The sequence below is a fragment of the Serinus canaria genome, chromosome 1A, assembly GCF_022539315.1.
Source record: "Serinus canaria isolate serCan28SL12 chromosome 1A, serCan2020, whole genome shotgun sequence".
Classification (NCBI taxonomy): domain Eukaryota; kingdom Metazoa; phylum Chordata; class Aves; order Passeriformes; family Fringillidae; genus Serinus; species Serinus canaria.
The window spans coordinates 36,979,985-37,000,355 of record NC_066314.1 but is presented as its reverse complement, the minus strand read 5'-3'; the positions used below and the strand labels follow the sequence as shown (position 1 = coordinate 37,000,355).

The following is a 20,371-nucleotide window of genomic DNA, read 5'->3' as shown; positions in this document are numbered from 1 at the left end:
GCAATAATGCAGCAGCTACCATATAGCAATAGGAATATTTATATTTACATTATTAATAAGCTATTGCATAACACCTACAGATAGAAATTATGTTTCACAAAGCTGTAACTACTCCACTCTAGATACAGAGTATGTTCAGGTAAACTAAATTACCACCTTCCAGAGCTGTGACTTAATGTTGATCTGCTACCTTTTATTGGATTTGTGTGGCCAGATTTTGGTAGAGGAGCCCAGTGGGTCTACAGGGTGGTTTGTGTTTGTGCTTTGGAGCTCCCTTTGTTTCTCATTTGCAATGCCAATAATAAATCCAAAGTCACCTGACCTCTGCAACCAAACCAAAAATAGCACCTGCTGAAAATTATCCCTTCCAAATTGCACATTATGGACTCAGTGTTTACATCAGCAAACAACAACAAAATATATTTTTGGCAGCTGCCCCCCAGTCCTCTTTTCTTGGTACAATGACTCCACCATACTTATAGCTTCTCACTGTCATGGACCTAGCATGCAACTTACTAGTGGCATCAATGTGGTGATTCAGACAGAGGAGAAAGTTTAATCCATGTCAGTCAGATGGCACAGGGACCAAGAGTATTTTAAGGCTGCACCTCTTATATCAAGGGCTAAGAGCAACAACCATGCTTCTAAGGTGGAGAACACTGACAGAATCTATCAGAGGAAACAAGTAAACACACAAATTCCTCACCAACACCCCCACAAAAAATCCAATTTGGAAAAAAACCAATTAAATCATGCACTTACTCTTATAATTGTTTTAAAAGACTCAAGAGCCCCCAGCTGTGATTCCTGCCCTAAGCACTGCACAAATGTGCACACAGGTACACAATGTGACACAGACCCTGAACTGTTTTTCAGAAAAACCAACAAGTGGAGAGAGAAAAACATTTTCAGATTCAATCACACTAGATATTTTCCTATGCATTGTTGTCCATATTACATGTTTATTTATAAGCACTCATTCAAGATACTTGGATGCAAAAATATACATGCAAGTAAACATGTTCATGCATGCATATTCACACACACAGTTACCTGCCTGTCTGTATCTGCACATATACTGAAAAAAGTGATAGGTTGGGGTCAGTCGAGCACAGGAGAAGGAAAACAAAAACAAGACAGAGGGCAACAAAGATGCAGCAAGGAGAGAGGGAAGATGACAAGTAATGAGAATACTCCTGACAGAGAAAGGAGGAAACAACAGTAACAACAATAGGAAAAGAGAGTCAGGCAAAAGAAACAATTCCAAAAGCCCAAGTAATAAAGACAGCCTGCTGACTTGCATTTCAACTACAGGTTTATTTTTCCATCAAAAATAATAAAGGTTAAACTGGTACCAAAGCTACTTTGCTACAAACTTTTGATATATTCCTGTATTCTGGAGCTGTCCCTCACCCTGGTAAAATCCACATTTGGTCACTTAGGTAAAAAAATGCCATTAAGAAACATTTCTGTGCCCAATACTGACAATTCTAGAAGACATCAAGGACTTTTAGTATCAAAAAAGGATAGGGATTTTGCATAAACCACTGCCTAATGAGATACAATTTTATTACACCTTAACATGTTACGAAAAGAATATTCCAAGGCTCACTTAACTAACTGTAGAGTGTCCTGAAGTAAAAAAAAAAAAAAAACAAACAAAAAACCCAACCAAAAAAATATACCAACCAAAAATACCCAAGAATAAAACCCACAAAACCTAGATGTGAAATGGAGCAAACATTGGTATCAAACTAAGTAGCTCTATGAGCTTTTTATTTTCCTCTAGCAAAGAAGCTTTTCTCATTTACCTGCAGGAAACAGAGCATAACTATGTTACTTTGTACATATACATATTTATACATATTTAAATCAAAATCAATATATATGTGCTTGCCATTAACTAGCTGTGAAAGGAAGGAAGAAAATGATAACCATTTCCAGAGAACTTCCCTGCCTTTGCATTCTTTTGTACTTGAGCGCTGGAGAACAGCCAACATCAGTACCTAACCATTAGAAAGATGAAAATGAAGTTCCTTCCCAGCAGTATTCTTTTATTTGACTACAGCATGAATGCACCTTGGCACTTCAAGTTAAGCTATAATAAAGCACAGTCTTCCACTCTGGTACTAGAGATTCACATTAAAGAGCTGCGTGCACTATGAAATTAACATGACAAACTAATGCAGCCTTCACAGTATACCTTGTCCCTAATTTTGAGGTTTGGAAAGGTTTTCACATGTATTTCTTTGAGTAAGGATGCAAAAATCCTAGGAAAAACTCATTTGTAGAAGCTAGGCTTTAAATTTTTGGTGGACAATTTCTGCATTTGTACAAGCCTTTCTCATTTTCTCTATTCAGAACGTGTATTTATGTATCTTATCTAAGAAAACAAGAACTGGGTTAATTTGGGACTACTAATTGTTGTTGGCAATCACTCAATGTTCCACCAGATGATTTCATTCAGAAGCTAAAAGCCACAGTACGAGGCAAGGTTGCTTTGTCATATATTGCTTTAGGCTAGGCCTATCTAGAATGAGTTTAAAAGGTTATTAACTCTGCTCTATAAGCAGACACACAATGCAGTCTCACAAGAAAATCCTTGCTGTAATGTTTATAAAATGCAATCTTTAAAAGGTCTTTATATCCCTCCCACAAAGGCACACTGCAGTACAGCCCCTCACTTGTTTACTTCTGATAGCAGCAGCAGCAGATGCTTCTCCTTCCAATTTCAAAAATTAGCCTTCCAGGGGAATTAGAGAAGCAAACAGTAGGACTTCCTCATGTGACACACAGATTCAACAACACTTACAATACATTACTTGTTCTGCAAGACAGCAGAGTTAATTAGGAAGCTGCAGAGTCCTTGACCTGAATTTAGGATCCACTTAAATCTCAAGGTACCATTACAGAGTGATTTTAAGAAACTAGCTCAATGCAAATATGGTGAAAATAACAACAGCAGCAGCAGGTTCTCCCAACTACTTTGTAAACACAGCAGCACTTTTCACTTAAAGTAGAAAAATTATCAAAGCAAAAAAAGCTTTAGTTGCAGCCATGTCAACCTTGCTCTAGTGATTTTTGTGTCTTTCAGAGATTCAAATCTAGTCCAGAGCTGGAATAAGCAGGAAGTTCTGGTGATTTTTGCTTACTTCCAACATTTTTGGAGGAATCCTGGCTATTCTTTTATTAGTTTTTGCTATATGAAGCTTGTTCAACATAGTGAAGAATTCCATAGGAAGTGCAAGTTCAAGGGAAGGGGGACAAGAAAATAGGCATTTCCCCTAAATGCATGGTTTAATAAAGGATACTCAATAAATTTTAGGAAAATTCTTTCAAAATCAGCAAGCAGGATAGCTGAGTGCTAATGCACTCATTATGGAACCTATCACAAAGATGAGATTTCAAGCAGCAGAAACCTCACAGCACCTTTTGAAGGTATGATCTTCATGAGGCTGGGTGATAAATTCCCAAAACAATGTCACAGTGCAAGAAGAGATCAGCTGGAAGGCCAAGCTCAGGTTCTCCAATCTACAGTGTCATGTGCAACTGCTTCTCAAGCTTATGCCCCTTCTTAGAAGACAAAAGAGAGCACAAGATTGCAGATTAGTTCAGCATTTAATCCTTGAAGTTCATAACATTTTCCCAGATGATGTTTTCAGGACAAAGCCAGACACATGACAAATACTATTGAGAACAGTTTGAAAAATAACAATGCTAAGAGCAGGAAAGTAGTAAATAACAAAAACAGTGATTTTCTTGTTTTGTAGTGCCACTGTAGAGAAACAACAACAACAACAAAAGGAAAGTTTCATTTACTTGCTTAGCTATTTATTATCACGAAATATTCTTTGTAATGAGGCTAATAAAAGCTTTGTTTTAAAAAAGTAGGAGCAACAGCAATCAAAAAACAAGATTTATAGTATAAAGTCTTATTTTCTTTTCTACTTGACATATTTAAACCATGCAGGTAGTTTGTAACCACCAAGGTGTCCTAGGGAATATTCAATAATCATGAGATACTAATTTCATTAATTTCACTGTTTTCTGCTTCTTAGCCATTGTATCATATTCTAAATCAGAGAAGACCATTTGAGACAAGACACTTAAATCCACCTTTGCAATCTAAATGGTAGAGACTGGAAACTGTGTCCTTAGCACTAAGGGAAGACCAAGTCAGTCTGTTTATTTTTTCAGTGGGGAGAGGGAGGGTAGTAATCAACCCAAGTGAGAAGCCACTTTCTTCTCTCACTCAACTCTGCAGTGCACATCCCAAGCCATGCTGTGTATGTACATATAGAATAATATTCATTCCAGCTATCTGATTACACAAAAAACTGCCAGCAGTAACAGCTGCAAAGCAGCTGATTGCCTTCCCACCAGGCAGTGATGACACCCCATACAACTTTTACTTGGTATTCCTGAATTTAAAAAAAGTTTTAGTCAGTTATGGGGGATATATTAACAACAACTGTAAGACAAAACTGATAGTGATTGAAAAAGAAAGCAACCATCTACAAAACCAAGGCATATTAGCAAAATATTTAAAAAAAAAATCTGCTAGCCAGTATTATTTTAAGAACAGAATTAATTCAATCAGTATTTAATTTCCTAGCTGTTTTGGTGCAGCACTGGGACAAAATACTTCCTTGCAATCAAGTCTTTCTTGCAAACAGCAGCTTGGGGAAAGCAATGAAAAAGTATAAAAGAGAAACATGTATAATCTTATTTACATCATGGTTGTCCAAAAAGAAGAAAAGCCCTGTTAATATGCAGCAGAGGACATGACTTTACTTTATAAATTATTAAATATGGATTCATATTCCATAAAATTATATTTAACTTCATTTATTAAGATTATAAAAGTTGTTTTGTTGTGGTTTTTTTTTTTTTAATTTGAACTTCTCTAGCAGTGTGCACAAAACAATTTCAGAAAGTGAGAAGAGTCAGGTGGTGGGGCCCCAGGGAGGTTTGATAGACACAGAGATAATTCAAGTCTTTCTAGCAAAACTTTTGAAACAGAAAACACATGGAATACGGAGGGAGAAAGCTTAAGGGAAGGAATGACAGAGGTAATACATGACAAGCTGATATAAAAAAGCAACTGTAGTTTTATCCCTACAGCCCATTTCTCCTTATCAACTGTGTTGGCTCTTCTTATCTGTGCCTAATTCTAGAGTATCAAAGTTAAAAAGCTAAAAAAGAACTAATATCTTCCCTCAGCCCTGATGACCCCTCACCATTCCCTTGCTGCACTATTTTTGGTTAAAACACTTGTATGTCCTGAAAAGCACCCCACAAAATCCCTGCCAGTTGTTGTGCAATATGGGATAACAGTGAGCCTAATGAATCTCTGATTCTTCAGCAGCTCTGCAGACCTCTGTGGTTTGCAAAGCACCCCCTGTCAGACAGATGAGCAGATGGACAAGAACTGCACAGAATATCCATGTATATGCACACACGTGTAGGAGTGACTGGGATTTATGAGAAGGGATAGAAAGCTCAGTCAGAGCAGCCTTGGGAAATAAAACAAAAAGGGAGACATCAACCTTTTTGTTCACATAATCAGCATCATTCAGACCGCAGGTATTCACTATTAAAATATGAAAATGCACTATTAAACAGGAATAGCAACAACTCTGGTCTGCCCAAGATTTCATGTCATTATTTTTCAAAACAATTGTTGGATGAATACAGATTTAGCCATAAAAATGGAAACTCAGGTGTGGAAATGGGGAGCACAGACACAGCAGTAGTAGTGTGCTCATGAGAATAAATCATGCTTCTGGCCAAACTGCCTCATGAGGATGACCTCTGACTTTCCTGAAATGCTGTCCTGTGCACTGAATATTGGCTAGGACAAAGGAGACAGGGGACAGAGGAACAGTGTAGTGTACATGCTGATTATTCCTGTTATATCTGACCCTTTTAAACCTTCTCTCTGGATTTTTTGTTTTAAAGAATTGTGTATCAAGACTGCCTGATGCTTTCAACTGTAAACTATTATTATTACCCCACCAAGCAAAACCTGACTGATTACTGGACTTCTAATTAATCTCCAAATGCCTACCAGGGAGATCAGCAAGATATTGAACACTAGACAATGCTTCCTTGCCATTCCTGCTAATTAGTTTTATTTAATTATTGTTCAGTAATAGAGCCTTGGTGTCTATTTGAATGTCCCTCCAGGTACAGTGGCTCACCTGCCTACCAAAAGAGAGACAAGAAAACAATGTCATTTGTTCTGAAAACAGAGGTTGTTATACTTTCTCATATTTATCTTCAAAGCCTGGATTTGCAGAGGAGGTGGTGCAGTGGTAAAAACCTTCCTCTATTTTCATTTGGTTTGGCTCTGCCTCTAAACAGAAAAATCAGGGCCTTTTGTCAAGAGAGTTTAAAGGAAATATGACAAAAAGCTATCCCTGTGACCACTCTGGGTGTGCAGAATTCCAAGACAGGGACAAGATGTTCAGAGGTAAAAAGCCTCTTATTTTGGAAACAAGAAATTCTGCAAGGATGTAATTCCTACTGTATTCTGCCTAATGGATTTGAAATCCAGACACAAATCTTTTGTTGTGAGTCAGGATAGGGACCCAGAGGGCTCATCTGAAACACCCTAGACATAGTGGAACAGAAAGCAGTAAATTAGTTGGCAGACAAAGCAGATATGCCAAGCATTTGAGGCACAGATTATTATTGTTACTGGGAAACATTTTGTACATTCCTGTATTTCTGAAACAATTTCACAGATTTACACGTGAACAAGTGCATAGATGATACCTGGGGGTACAGCCACCTGTGTTGTTTACTTGTGTGCTGCCTCACAGACATCTGCCTACCCACAGTGAGCCACAGCCAGGCTCCCAGCCCCGGGCTCCAGCCTTCACAGGGCCACAGCAGCAGCATCCTTCTAAGGCTTGGCTTTGCCTGCCTGCAGCAAGCAGGTGTTTTTTGAAGATACAATGCAATCTGGATAGCCTGTCAAAGAAATGGCCACAATGGGACTTTTTTGTAATGAAAACATTAAAATTAAATGAGCAGAGCAGTCAGGAAATTTTGAATGCCTTTTGGAAATTGGCTAGCATAAACCGTGTATGTGGCAGAGTATTACAAATTGCAACATTGATTTTGAAAACAGAAGAACCCTTCTGAATGACAAAATACTGACAGATAAGATAAAACCCTTTTCTGGTTTTAAAATGGTAATTTTAAAGAAGTTGCCTGTATAAATCTGTTGTGCAAAATGCTAGTTTGTAGCTCTCTCTGCCATGTCCTAAAATCATGAACTCGCACACCATACTGTAAACAGCAATATATGGACCTGCTACTCACTGACATTTCTGTCCTAAAGCCTTGAGATTTATCCTACTGATTTAATAAGGAATTACAGTGCACTGTGGAAAGGGCAAACAGAGGCATAGGAAGAGCATTTAACCTGAAATACCTCTGTGGATGAAGCAGTATGGCTGGCACATCAAGCCTGGAGGAAGAAAAGGCTTCTTTTGGACAGAGTTACCATGGACACATGGTCCTTGGGCAAACAGAAATGATGGACACCCCAGAACTACCTGTTCCAGCTCATTCCCAGTTTCCTGAGGCTTTGCATCCAGACAGAAGCATGTGCAGAGGGAAGGCCTATGCCTGTTTCCTGTAAGAGGTCAAATCAATTAAATACAATAATCTTTCTAAAACCTTTTTCCTTTCTGCACTATTAGCCTGCCTCCCTCCTTTTCCCAACACTTCAGCCACAGAAATCAGACTATTGCTTCCACATGGCTACTAAACTAAAGCTCTAACTTCATGACTTAGGCTCATCTTTTACTGTGAGCATCAGCCCAGTGACACATGCCAATTCCACAAGTATAAGTAAGCCATGGCCAGAAATCAATAAAAATGTCATTGCATCTTGCAGCTACAGGAAGAATAAGGAACTGGACAGTCCTGCAGCCACAAAAGAAGTATGCACCTTTTAAAATGCAGGTGATAACGTTTGATGGGTTTTGACATAAGGAGTATATTTAAGTGTCATACACTAAAAATTATTGACATATAGTTGTTCAGGCCTAAATCCAGACCACAGAAAAAAAACCCTGTGCTATTATGCATATAACATAGCTATGAAATTATTAGAAAATTTACATCCTAAAGCACAGTCTGCATTTTTAAAGCTACCTGAGAAGTCTTATATGGAGCTTTTTTCTCAATTTTACTTTTCTCCTAAATTGTTCATGCAGAAAACAGTAACAATATATTCTGCAGCCACACAACCATTGAGTCTTTTCACAATACAATATTTTTTATTTATTGAAAGGACATAAGGTATCCAAGAAATTCAGCTTGACTCTTGCCTAGTGCTATCCAGTTCATATGCAACTAAGGCACTCATGTCAGCCAGTAATTCAGCCAATATTTCTAAATATTTCCTAGTTTTCCTGGTAAAATGTAAAATAATGTAAAAATTTGATTTCGAGACAATACAGCAAAAAGAGACAGCCAAATTACTACTACTTCTCATGTTTCACCACCACCTATAAACCCTTCTTTTTTTTTAAATATTAGCCCTTTATAATGATATTAGCATATCAATGATATTCCAGTCAAGATCCCTGAATGAAACTAAAACTAACAAGACTTCTGTTTATTATCATCACATTTACTTCTTCAGCATCAACCACAGCCCAAAAGCAGAGCCTGTTATCAACTGCAGAGCCTTTGGTGGTCGTTGCATTGTTCCACAGATGGATAAAATATCTACAGACTGGCTCAAAGAAAAGATTTGACCTTGAGGTACAACAGATCCTCTTTGAAACAAACCTTCCCCTCCTAGGCAATCCAAAGAGCTTGTGTCTAAAAGTGAATCTGCAGATATTAGGCATGAAGGGAAAAAAATTCTTTTAAAATAAGGGGGGGAGGGGTTGGAGGAAAAGGGGACTCTGGGTTCCAGGTCACATAATAATGGTTCAAAAAACAGTTCACTAGATGGTGAGATTCATGCTAACATTTCTCAGCTTTTCTGCCACAGAAGGGTGGGAATTATGAAGTGGAGAAAGCACCATGTTTTAAACTAATTATCATTTATATTATACCTCTCTCCTACATTGCAAAAAAAAAAAAAGCTCAAAAGTTGAATATATTTTCATTTATTTTTTATGTATTTCATTTATATCTTATGTAATAATTTCATCCTGTCTGTTATGATAGTATATTACCTAAAATTCTCTGCACTTTATAGGGTTATTGGTATGACTGAGTGACTTAGATTAACAAATCTCAGAGACACTAAAACCACGTATTTGATTTTATAGGTCTTACAATTGTTTTATGTTGTCCATAAACTACACCAATTTCAACTTTTTTCCCAAATATGTTTTAAAAATTTTTGATCTTTAGACAGAAACATTCATACCAAAAATTAAAGGAAAAAAAAGACCCAAGCCAAAACCATATATTGTAAGTATATAATATATGTGTAATAATGAAGCACGTAACCTGCACTTCAAAACATTGTTTGGACAGTCCCACTGAACCTATGCAATAACTCAGAGGCCAGTAAATCTCACTTCAAGGCACTGTATGAAATATTCTCTCTGCTGGCTGCCAATCAGGGCAGGCCTTACCTTAGAACCCAGGCAAAAAGAAAATTAGAGCGTTTTTGAAATTTTAATAAATTAGAGATTGAGAAAACCTAAAAAACAAAGCAAGCAAAAAGCTTTTTTCAGGAAAAATCTATTAATGTAATACCAAAAAACCAATAAAGCATGGGTACTGCTATTATCCCCCAAAAGCTTAAGACATGAAATTGAGGTTTATGAAATAAGCATTAGAAATATTTCCAGACCATAGTATGAACTTGGAAGATGAGATTTTTTAGGACAGTCTGTTGCAGAAGTGGGATTTCTGAAAGAACTTCCCATACTATGGAAGCATGAATTTACATGCTTAAACTGCCTTAGATCCTGAAGGATAGAAATTGAACAATATATTGTCCAGAACTATGGCAGGACAGAACGAGAAGGCTCTACCCATGCAGCCACAGTCAAACAAAAGATTTCACCCTGTCTCAGGCTGATGTCAGATTTTTGCTTCAGGTCAGCAAGTCCAGGTTTTGACAGACAGTTTGCTAGACAAATTCAGGGAGTTCTCTGTTTGCAATATCACGTGAGCATAGCAAACTACTTTATCCTCAAAACACATTCACTTCTAGCTTACTGAAAATCATCCAAGAGTTTGCAAGTCATTCAAATATAATCAAGTAATTAAAAATAATCTTACCTTCTTTTGATCTTCTAGTTTATGACTTACTGGATTCCTTCCATGTTTGTTCATCTCTGAAGATAAATCCATCACATTCATTCCTTGCCCTTCAAAATGAAATCGGTTCAGCGATGCAGCAAACTAATCCAAAAAACAGGGGCTACAAACACAGAAACATGGTGCTTTTTTCCATCACACACCATTCTCTGAACATCAATGACTTGGAGAAATGACTAAGAAATGCATCAGTTGAGCAGAGGAAAACTTTGCAGTTCACTCTTGAGACTTTCCAAATCACCATAGCGTTTTTAAAAGCTGGTGCTTTAGAAGAGAAATATTCAGCTACCACTTTTAACTCCAACTGCTATCTGTATCTTTCTTCACACGTTTCCATTTTACAGGAGATTACATCCTGACTGTGAACCTGTTGAGATAAAAAAAAAAAAAATCATCAGGATTGATTTACAATTTTCTGTCAATCTGTAACTGATTATCTGTCTTCATTAGTACGTGTGGATTTTGTGTGGTTTTTGTCATGGTGGTTTTGGTTTGAGGTAGGCTTTTTTTTTTTTGGTTGGTTAGTTTTGCTTTGGTTTTTCAGTTTTGTTTGGTTTTGTTAAGTGGTACTGGAGTTTAATTTAGTACTTGGCAGGATGAAGTAATATATGATCCCATTCATTCCCCTCTACATCCCTGTGAGCACAGAGAGTATTCACTGAGAACAGCTAGTGAATTCCAGCTACCAGTGTAAAGGAAGAGTTATAGGAATGAGAAAAGCAAAGACTATTTGACTAAAATACTGAAAACACTAAAGTAAAAATGGACCAAAAAGATCCTCCTTAAAATGCCAACTCCCGCCCCTAAGTTTTCTTACTGTTATCCAGTTACAAATAGAAGAAAGGCACAAGGGTGAGATATACCCAAAAATGAGAGAAAAATCAAGAGATCAATATTGGTACAAAGAAGCACTGATAGCATAGTACCCTGCAAGATACAATTTCTTCCCCAGACCAAAGAGTGTTCCAACAAGAAACAAAATTGTAGTTACTCTCAACACCACAGGGTGAGGCACCTATTTTTATCCATATTTATCTTCACATCCAATAGAACATGACAGCAATAAAAGACTAATCAAGCAATAAGAACAATCCTTTATAAAAATAACTAGAAACAAACAGAAGACGCATTTGCCTCGGGAAATCACAGGGATATAAACAATCGTACACTAAGCTACTATATGAGAGAACACATACCCAAACAGCTTGTTACCCAAACACCACTTTAGCCTGATACATCTTACCTCAGAATCAATTAAATTTTCCTTGCTATTCTAACTTTTGAGAATCACCTCCTTCTGCAGATAAGGAGTGTATTACAAACACACCAAAGGAAACTCAAATGCTTAGAGACCATTTTTCATTATTTAGAGCATCCAAGGGAAAGTCACTGAAATAAAAATAAGACTAAGGTGTTAACTGCACATAAAATAGGAAGTAGGCATTAAAACTATGCTTTTAAAATCTTCCATAAATTTATGATTTTATTGGATTAAGAAGCAAATCAGATTCCATAGTATACTATAGTCTTCCCTAGCACACATAGATTTTCTCACCCTGTTTTCACAAAATCTGAAGCACAGCAGGACAGAGCCAGATAGCACTCTCAGGTGCAGCCTGTTCCCACCCCTACCTGTGATTTCCCCCATTTGAGTGTTACACAGATCCACAGAATGCACAAAACCATAATGCCAGGATCAGGAAGATGAAACAGGAGATACCGCTGCAGGGATCAACATCTGGATTCATGCTTATAACAGTTGTAAAGCCAAGGTAAGTCAAACCCAAGCTGTTAAAACCCAGCAGTTTCTCTGGTTCATTTCATGGTCAGACATGTGAATTATATTACTTCCCATGCCTGGCAATTATGCTATGTTAGGCAATTAAGCTATTCTGTGGAACTGGATGGCGTTTTCAAGCCAAAGTTCGACAGAATGGAAATAATTTTGTTTGGACTGCCCTCATTACTTTTAACATGCAAAGCACAGGGTAGCAATTCTTGCTTGTTCCATCCAGCACATTGTTCCTTAGTCTTACAGCTGTTTATGTCAAAAAGGCTGAATTAAATGCTCTTCACTGGCAATTTTTTTTTTTTTTTTTACAGCGGAACCAAATTTATTATTCACTGTTTTACACTGATATTTAACATACATACAATGACAGAATAAAGTATCCATAGTTCTAGATAGCATGATGATCACAGACTAAAAATTGATTGTTAGTGGGTCACCTACACATACAAAAGTCAAGGTGAGTTAGGGCTTTTTTACATTTTTATTCTCCTAATAGACACAAAATTCATTCAATACAATTTTTAATAATTTTGAGATACTTAGAGTCTTCCAGATGCACTTAACACTGCAAACACAGGCCTAAGGAAGTAGAGCAAGCTATCCAAGCCAGGAACATATTTAGCCTTTCTTGCTAAATAACTCAATGAGGAAAATACTGTGTGGAAATATTTGTGATTGTGGTTGAGGGGTGGAGATTAGTGACTTCCTCCTCTAGAGAAACTATGGAAAGCATTCAGGGTGATGAAGCTACTGGTTTAAGTGTCTCAAATACTTGCCTAAATTCAAGTGGATGTAAGTCAGGTGAAATATATCTGAACTATCTTCTACTCTGCAAGCTACAGGTTACTGACAGACAAGTGGGGAACAACCCCAGAATATATTCTGAGAATTAACCAGAATTATCCTTTCTATACTGCCCTTACTGTCATCACAGATAGCACTTGAAAAGTTTGCACTGACAGGATTTTCAGAAAGCAACCAGCATCCTCAAGCTCCCTGCTGCCTCTTCTATGTATTAGTAGTAGCAGTAGTAATAACAACAACATTTTTCTGTAAGTGGCACAATAAATATTTCATGGAAGTGAACATAAATATCTTTACAGAGTCTGGATGTTGCAAATCAGTCTGGTTGAGGAGAATGTTCAGGGAGGGGGAGTTGTAAGCAACTACTGATTTAGTCAATTCTAATAGCTGTACAAAATCAAGGGAAGGTTTCTTCCCATTGTCATTGGCCTTCAGGACTATTCAAGCTCTATGACCACATAAGGTGCATTCTGATGGCTACCTGGGAGGCTTCACACCAAAACATTGCTCTGTGGTTGTTGTCATTGGCAAGGGTGGGCACAAGGGCTATGTTAGAGACTCAACCTTCTCTTCCAAAATCCTCTTGTGCCCACAGGGACATTCTCAATTTTTACCACACAGTTAAAGCAATTTTGAGACAGGTCCAGGTATAAAACTATGACTGTAATTTGCTCTTTTCAAATTTTCTTGTTTGTGTACAGGGTAAGTGGACGGAATTGCATCCTGGGTATTATCAGCTGCATGGATAATGGTTTATGCTTAATAAGAGTTATGTTTTTATTTTAAAATTTTGGGAAATCTAGATAGAGAAATTATTTTCTGGATATGCTGATAGGAAATGCCATGCAAATTTTAGGACACAAGAGCAATTTTCAGTACTAACACCTCATTATTAAAATGGAGCTTCTAGTTTATATAATAGACATAGAATCTTGGGGCTGGGAGGGAGAACAAACTGGAGACAATGCCCATTTACCTATTTCAAACACAACAGTGAGTATGCCAGGACCAAAAGCAAGTGCCTTCTGTAAATCTCAGTGTACAGCTAAAGTAATCCCAGATACAAACCAGCCTTTGCTCTTGCCCATCAGTGTTCCCAGGGATGGCAGCAAGGCTGAGAGAAATGGTGGGAGAGTATCAAGACACTGACTCCCTTGAGATTGGCAATGGGGCACATCTTGTGCAAGGCATGCTCTGCCCCACTGTCCTTGACTTTGGTAATGCTCACCACTAACATTCTGCAAAATTATTCAGCTTCACATTGAAGACAGGCAGGTCAGGAATTTTAGAGGTGTAACTTCCATACTTCACATGGTTCTGTGAATCTTCCAGGTGATGAGGCACCCCAGTATGGCTCTAATAACTTACCCATAGCAATAGTTTCACAATGGCCTTAAAAAACCTCTAACCATGAAAGCTTCTTATCTTTCTTTGTAGTCTTTTCCCACAGGGAGAAAGCATTAAGGCTCTCTGTATGGTATAACTTCAAACATTATGATCAGGCACACAAAGAGTTATCAGAAAAAGAAGGTGATGTTGACTCTTGGAGGATTTGAGAGCAATTCCAGGGAACATTGCTTTTAGCCAGCATTCAGAATAAGAAGCCAGTATCTGTTCTCTGCACACACATATGATAGAAGTGCCACAGAAAGGCTTGTCTGCACCAGATAAAAGCAGTCTGGAAAGGCAGCTGCTGAGGCAAAAACATATCTCTAAGCACTGAGATTGCCTACAGAATTATTTATTCTGATACAAAATTAATTCTTCTCCAAACACAGCCTGATTCGCAGCAATACAAAAAGCTGCAGTGTTTACAGCTCTTTCTAAACAATGTAATGGCTTTTACTTAGATAAAAAGTGACCCCATAAGGACAAGTCCAGAGATGTTATTTCCTTTATAATTGCATGTAGGGCTCAAACATTTTGTATTATTTCTGTGAGCAGTGTCACTTTATCCTCTGCATTTCTTCATAGGGCAAAACCCCTCTTCAGCACAGAATGCTGTGTGGAGCCGCCACATTATCAGTGAGGACAGAATTACAATTGTTTGCATTGTTCCTGGCTCCAGCCAATGCATATTAAAATATTTATTTTCAGATTTGTATGGATTAAAGGAAAAGATAAAGGGTGATCTAATATTTACATCCTTGCAATGCTTTTCTGATAAGCAGAATGCCAATTGCCTCAAAATCAAACTGAATGCACAAATTAACACTGGTGCACATAACGAATTAGAAAAAATAAATTAAAAAACATACATACATATATATATATCTATACACACACACATACTTTTTTATATGAGACTGATCTATTCTCAGAAACCATTGTTATAAATGGCACAGCAACTCAAATCTTTCTGGCTTTCTCAAATCCTTTTTATCTTACATTGCAACATCCATCAAACAGGCGGAATTCTCTCTACAGAATTTAGAGCTGCTATTACATGACAATTTTATTTCAGGTTTGGAACCAGTACCAGACAGGAATGCCTTCTCTCTTCCATCATCCAATTCTTTTGCCACTGAGTATCAGAGATAAAGAAGCATAAGAAAGGGAACACAAAGTCTATTCTTAAGAGATAGTCCAGTCTAGCCTTTTACTATGATGTCTCCTAAAGATATGTTGTGAGGGATGACAAGTTTTGTTGCATGCACAGTGCTCTGAGCCAAGATCTGAGCATCAGACCTAAATGATACTTGGTTATCTTTCCCAGCGCTGCCCTGCTACATATGCAGTCTCTTAAGAGATTCATGAAACGTCTACATTTCACTGTGCCTTGCAGCACTTCTGCAGACATGCTGCAAAGGACAGATTCCACCTTATATCAATTCCAACTCCAGTTTCAGTGGAATATTTCTCCATTTTTGTCCAAACTTGTTTTGAAGGTTCCTCTGTACTACTGAAATAGATGGAAACAGTATAGTGTAGCTTTTATGGTTCTAATGTTTGGAAAACAATAGGAAGACTGAATATTCCTTATTTACACGCTAAATACTCTGCAATATTTGTATTATTTTTTATAACTCTGCATGTATAACAAAAGAGCTACCTTAAAAAAGAAGATAGGCAAATATTCTCCAAAGCCTACCAAAAACCTGGATGGGATTTGAGAAAGACAACACTGAGGTGGAAATTAAGGGGAATGCAGAAAGCATATTCTCATATTCCAGGTATACAATAGAAAGAGTAAGGAAGAAAATACAATTCAATCAAACAATGTAAGTACAACTACAAGGATCCTAAATTGCTCTGACCCATTAACCAAAGCAGCCTCTTTATGCAAGAAAACTATTTATGAGGCTCATGAGAAAGAGAAAGGCTAATCAAAAATAGCAGAGAGCTCACATACCTTTGAAATTTTGTTTCCTAGGGAGCTATTAAGCCTTCATTTCTCCTGCTTTTAAGTTTTGATTGGCATGCTGAAAAAAGATGCAGCTGACCTGTGTCTGAGCAGTGGCCGATCTTCCGGGAGTTTTAATCATTTACAGCTATTGTTCTAATCAGATTGCCAAGACATAAAAAAAAAAAAATCCAGAAAAATTGCATAAGCCCTTTTTTTGGTGCACTTTACAAAATTTCCAGGGAGAAAAAGGCCCCTGGGCTTCAGGAAATATGCTGATATATGGAAGCCCTATAGAGACTAATATATCTGGTATATTGCAATACCTTATGTATGTATGTATGTAAAAACTTTACTACCACCCATGAATGGAATGCAATCCAAGGAGAGGTGTTGTCTCTCTGGTTCATAGGCTGTGAATATGACCAACAGAAGCACATATAAAGCTTCACATATGCTACTATTTTGAGCAATTTACATATTCAAACACCGAAACTGCATACTGAAGGGTTGCCAGTTACTCTTACATGAAATACTTAAATCCACCTCTCCTACTTTACTGGAAGTAAGAACTTATTCTCCCCAACTTGATAAATCTACATTCTCGAAACTTAAGAATATCATTAAATTGCCCAGCCTCTCTTGATCTGTCAAGGCTTGCTAAATAGCTCAATTGGATAAAAGATTCAGCTGCATTTTCAGAATATTTTTAACTCAATGCCTTCTACAAGTGATAAAGCAAAAAATATTACCTAAGCTCACAGACAATTTCACAGCTGCTTCAAAATTTGCCAATTAATTCTTTCAGTATTTGTTTAGTGGCAGCCTTTCCAGGTGAACCCCATGCTCATCACAAGAAATTACAGATAAGTGCTGATCAAACATTGCAAACAGTGCTCTGTTACCTCAGTATTCAATCCATGTCCAGACCAGTCTCCTGCAATTAAATCAATGGATTCAAGCAAATATGTGGCTGAAACAGCAACTCCTAGAGACTGCAAAGCAGAGAGATAACTGACTAAATGAGACTGCCAATTTGGGGAAGGGGAAGGAGGTAAAGAGAGCAGGGAAATGGAGATGAAAAAGGACTATAAAGATTTTTTATAGAAAGATCCAAGTGACAAAAAGTATTTCAAATATTTAAAGACAAAAAGCATCAGTAGGCGGGGCTGTCTTAATAGCAAAGTAAAAAGATGACCTTTGATGGTAGACGTTTGTCCTCACAATCACTTCATCACAAACTAGTTTAAATTTGGGCTGGGAAAGACCTTCTGGGTAAATTGCTTCCTGGTCTGCCAGTGCAGAATACATTACTACATTGTATTTCTAATGCTTTATTCTGCTATTACTCTAAATTCTCAAGTGACACAGCTCATAGTGCTTCCCACATGAAAATGTTAAACAGCCCAATAAAAAAGAACCCTCCAAGAAGTTTCTCAGAAGATGGGTACATTGACGTAACATTTAAGCTGAATTTTACATTCTTCAAGCAGTTTGTATCAATATTTACCAACACAGATTATTGCTCACACCATATATTTTTATATACTGATTGTAACATCACAATTTGGAACACATTAAAAATCTTCTTTTATTAATACAAGTATCTAAGCAAACTTTTACTTATCTTAGGTCTCAGTCCATTCAAGTGAACCTTGAACAGACCTTGAGAGTACCACACATACAACTGCATTTTAAGATGTCAAAGCACTTTATCAATTACTGAAATTGTAGAATTAAAAAGGGTTTGAGGTAACATCTATGAAATAATTGATAAGAGAATTATAAGGTCTTTGTGTCTACCTAGAACACACGTTAACTCATGAATGCTTAAATTATGTCTCAAGACAATAACACACTCAAAGAATGTCACACTCCACTTGTAAAGTGGAGATTTGCATCACTAGGTACACCAAATTGTCTGTGGGACAATCTTGAGTTGGATTCATCTGAACAAACACTGTTGCATAAGTCTAAAATCATGGCTTGGTGTTCTCACTATAGTTTGAGAAAATAAATTGGCTTCTTTAGAATGAAATTCTTCTCATCCAAACTAGCTGAGATGAATCATGACCTGGAGGAATAATGACCTAAGTGGCTTTGGAATGCACAGACTTTTGCTGTATGTATGAAATCAGGTGAGAGGAATCTTTTCCTTCAAACCACACATCTGAAGGGATGGAATATGTGAGGCTCATACATTAAAACAAATGCTTCGAAGCCATTAAAAAAACCACCACCAACAACAAAAAAACCCTAAAAGCCAAAACCCAAAAAACAAACCAAGTCTAAACACACCAACACATCTAATCAAGTCCTACTGGAACATTCCAAACAAGTAATCTACCAGCTATCTCCTCATTCAATGTGGATGTCCAGGAACAACAGATTTTTCTCTTTTGTCACAGGTGTAAATGCTGGCTGCCACAATAACTGAGCTACTCCAGGGGAAATGAATCTTCTCCTTTCACAGAAAGTTGCCTACAACAATTACTTGACTGAGAGCTATGACTCTTTTTTCTTAAAAGTTCAATCTTGACTTGGCAGATAGTTTTTCAACAGTGTTACAAAAACTTACTGATTCCTTTTAAATAGGAAAGACACAAATAGACCTCAAGTACTTCAAACTTTTTCCTGTTTTTCATTTGTTTATGTTAAAGTATATTTTACCGCTACTTAAGTCAACAATAAACCTTGTTGTAGTTTAGGAATGATACTCTCCAATTTAGTCCTGCTAAAACCACTCCACACTTTCTTCCCTCTCCCCCTGCCAGTGGGTGCACAAAAGGCATAGATCTATGGGTTGAGATAAGAACCATTTACTAGAAAGAGCAATGAGATTAGAAGACAGTAATAGCAGCAAAATTAATAGGAAAAGGTGTAAGACAAAGAAAGGATTTCCAAAGAAAGCCTGCAATAGTACACAGTAATCACATACCAATCAGCTCTTCCCCACTGCATTTTCTCCCACTGGAAGGAGCATCCTTCTCAAAAGCAAAAGAGAGACCCTTTTCCCAACCCTAGGCATTGACTGTGAGATAGTACAGAAAAACCTCCTAGTCATAGCTCCTCAGCTACTACAAAAAATTAACTCTGTCCTGGCCAAAAGTAGGACACTTGAAAGTAGGCCTTTTGCTGTTTTCTTCCAAACCTTTAAAACAGCTTTGAGAGGTTTTTTGCCTCTTAATATGCAGAACATTTTTTTGACACAGTCTTTTCTTAGCAGACATAGCTTGACCTATTTCTGTAATATAACACTGACAATCTCCTCATTGCATCATACAAGTTACTTGCCCTGAAAAAATAACAATAACTGGGACAATCTTATGAGTTCTACCTGTGTCAATACCACCTCTTAGATCTGAGTAACACAGATCCCTGACCTAGCTACAAGTTCCCTCCTCATCCATATCCTGTGCTTATATTTAGAGATTCTGTGATTCTTTGTCACACTGTGAGATGAGAGATATTTAAATAAAAGGCTTGGTTTGCAAAATGTTTTGTAATACCATTTGTAATATCTTCTACTACTTACTGCATGAATTACATTGTCTATAGCACTTTTGATTTTGTTTCTCATAGCTAAGCAACTTTTAATATCATATATTTAATATAAAACTTTCCTCATATCCTAAAAGCTAAATTTTAACAGTGAATTTCTGGTTATTAATCCACCTTCAAGTTAACTACAGGATGTTGTGATTTTAAGACCAGCTGAAAACTGAGCATGGTACAGCTGTTTGCTCAACCTCTCTTACTCCTTCCGTCCCACCCTGATATAATGGGGTGGGAAATCTAAATAAAACATTTATGTTGAAATAAGAACAATTTAGTAGTTAAAACTGATGGCAACACTGATCTACAACTCAGCTGAGGTGAGCTATTAGAAGTTCTATTCCTCTTTTTAAACAAACACATGTTCCAGCCCTTAAAAAAAATGCCAAAAAATTAAGTCTATTTGAAATGGGCAATAATTAAAGAAAAAAGAAATGCTAATTATCTATGCAAACAATTCTTACTTTCTCTGCTGAGACAGCTGTCTTGTAATTTGCCCTTCCAATTATTAAAATGTGATTCATGTCACAAACACACTGCTGAATTAGACCACAATGTGCACTGCT

General features: G+C 37.2%; 1 protein-coding gene across 1 annotated transcript in view; it reads right to left on the bottom strand.

Moving 5' to 3' along the window:
* NAV3 (neuron navigator 3) overlaps positions 1–20,371 on the bottom strand; it is a 512,047-nt gene that overhangs the window by 371,610 nt on the left and 120,066 nt on the right. Inside the window, exon 2 of the mRNA XM_050987333.1 lies at positions 10,273–10,678. Coding sequence (XP_050843290.1) covers positions 10,273–10,353 — 81 coding nt within the window. The 5' untranslated portion in view covers positions 10,354–10,678. The remainder of the gene's footprint in view (positions 1–10,272; positions 10,679–20,371) is intronic.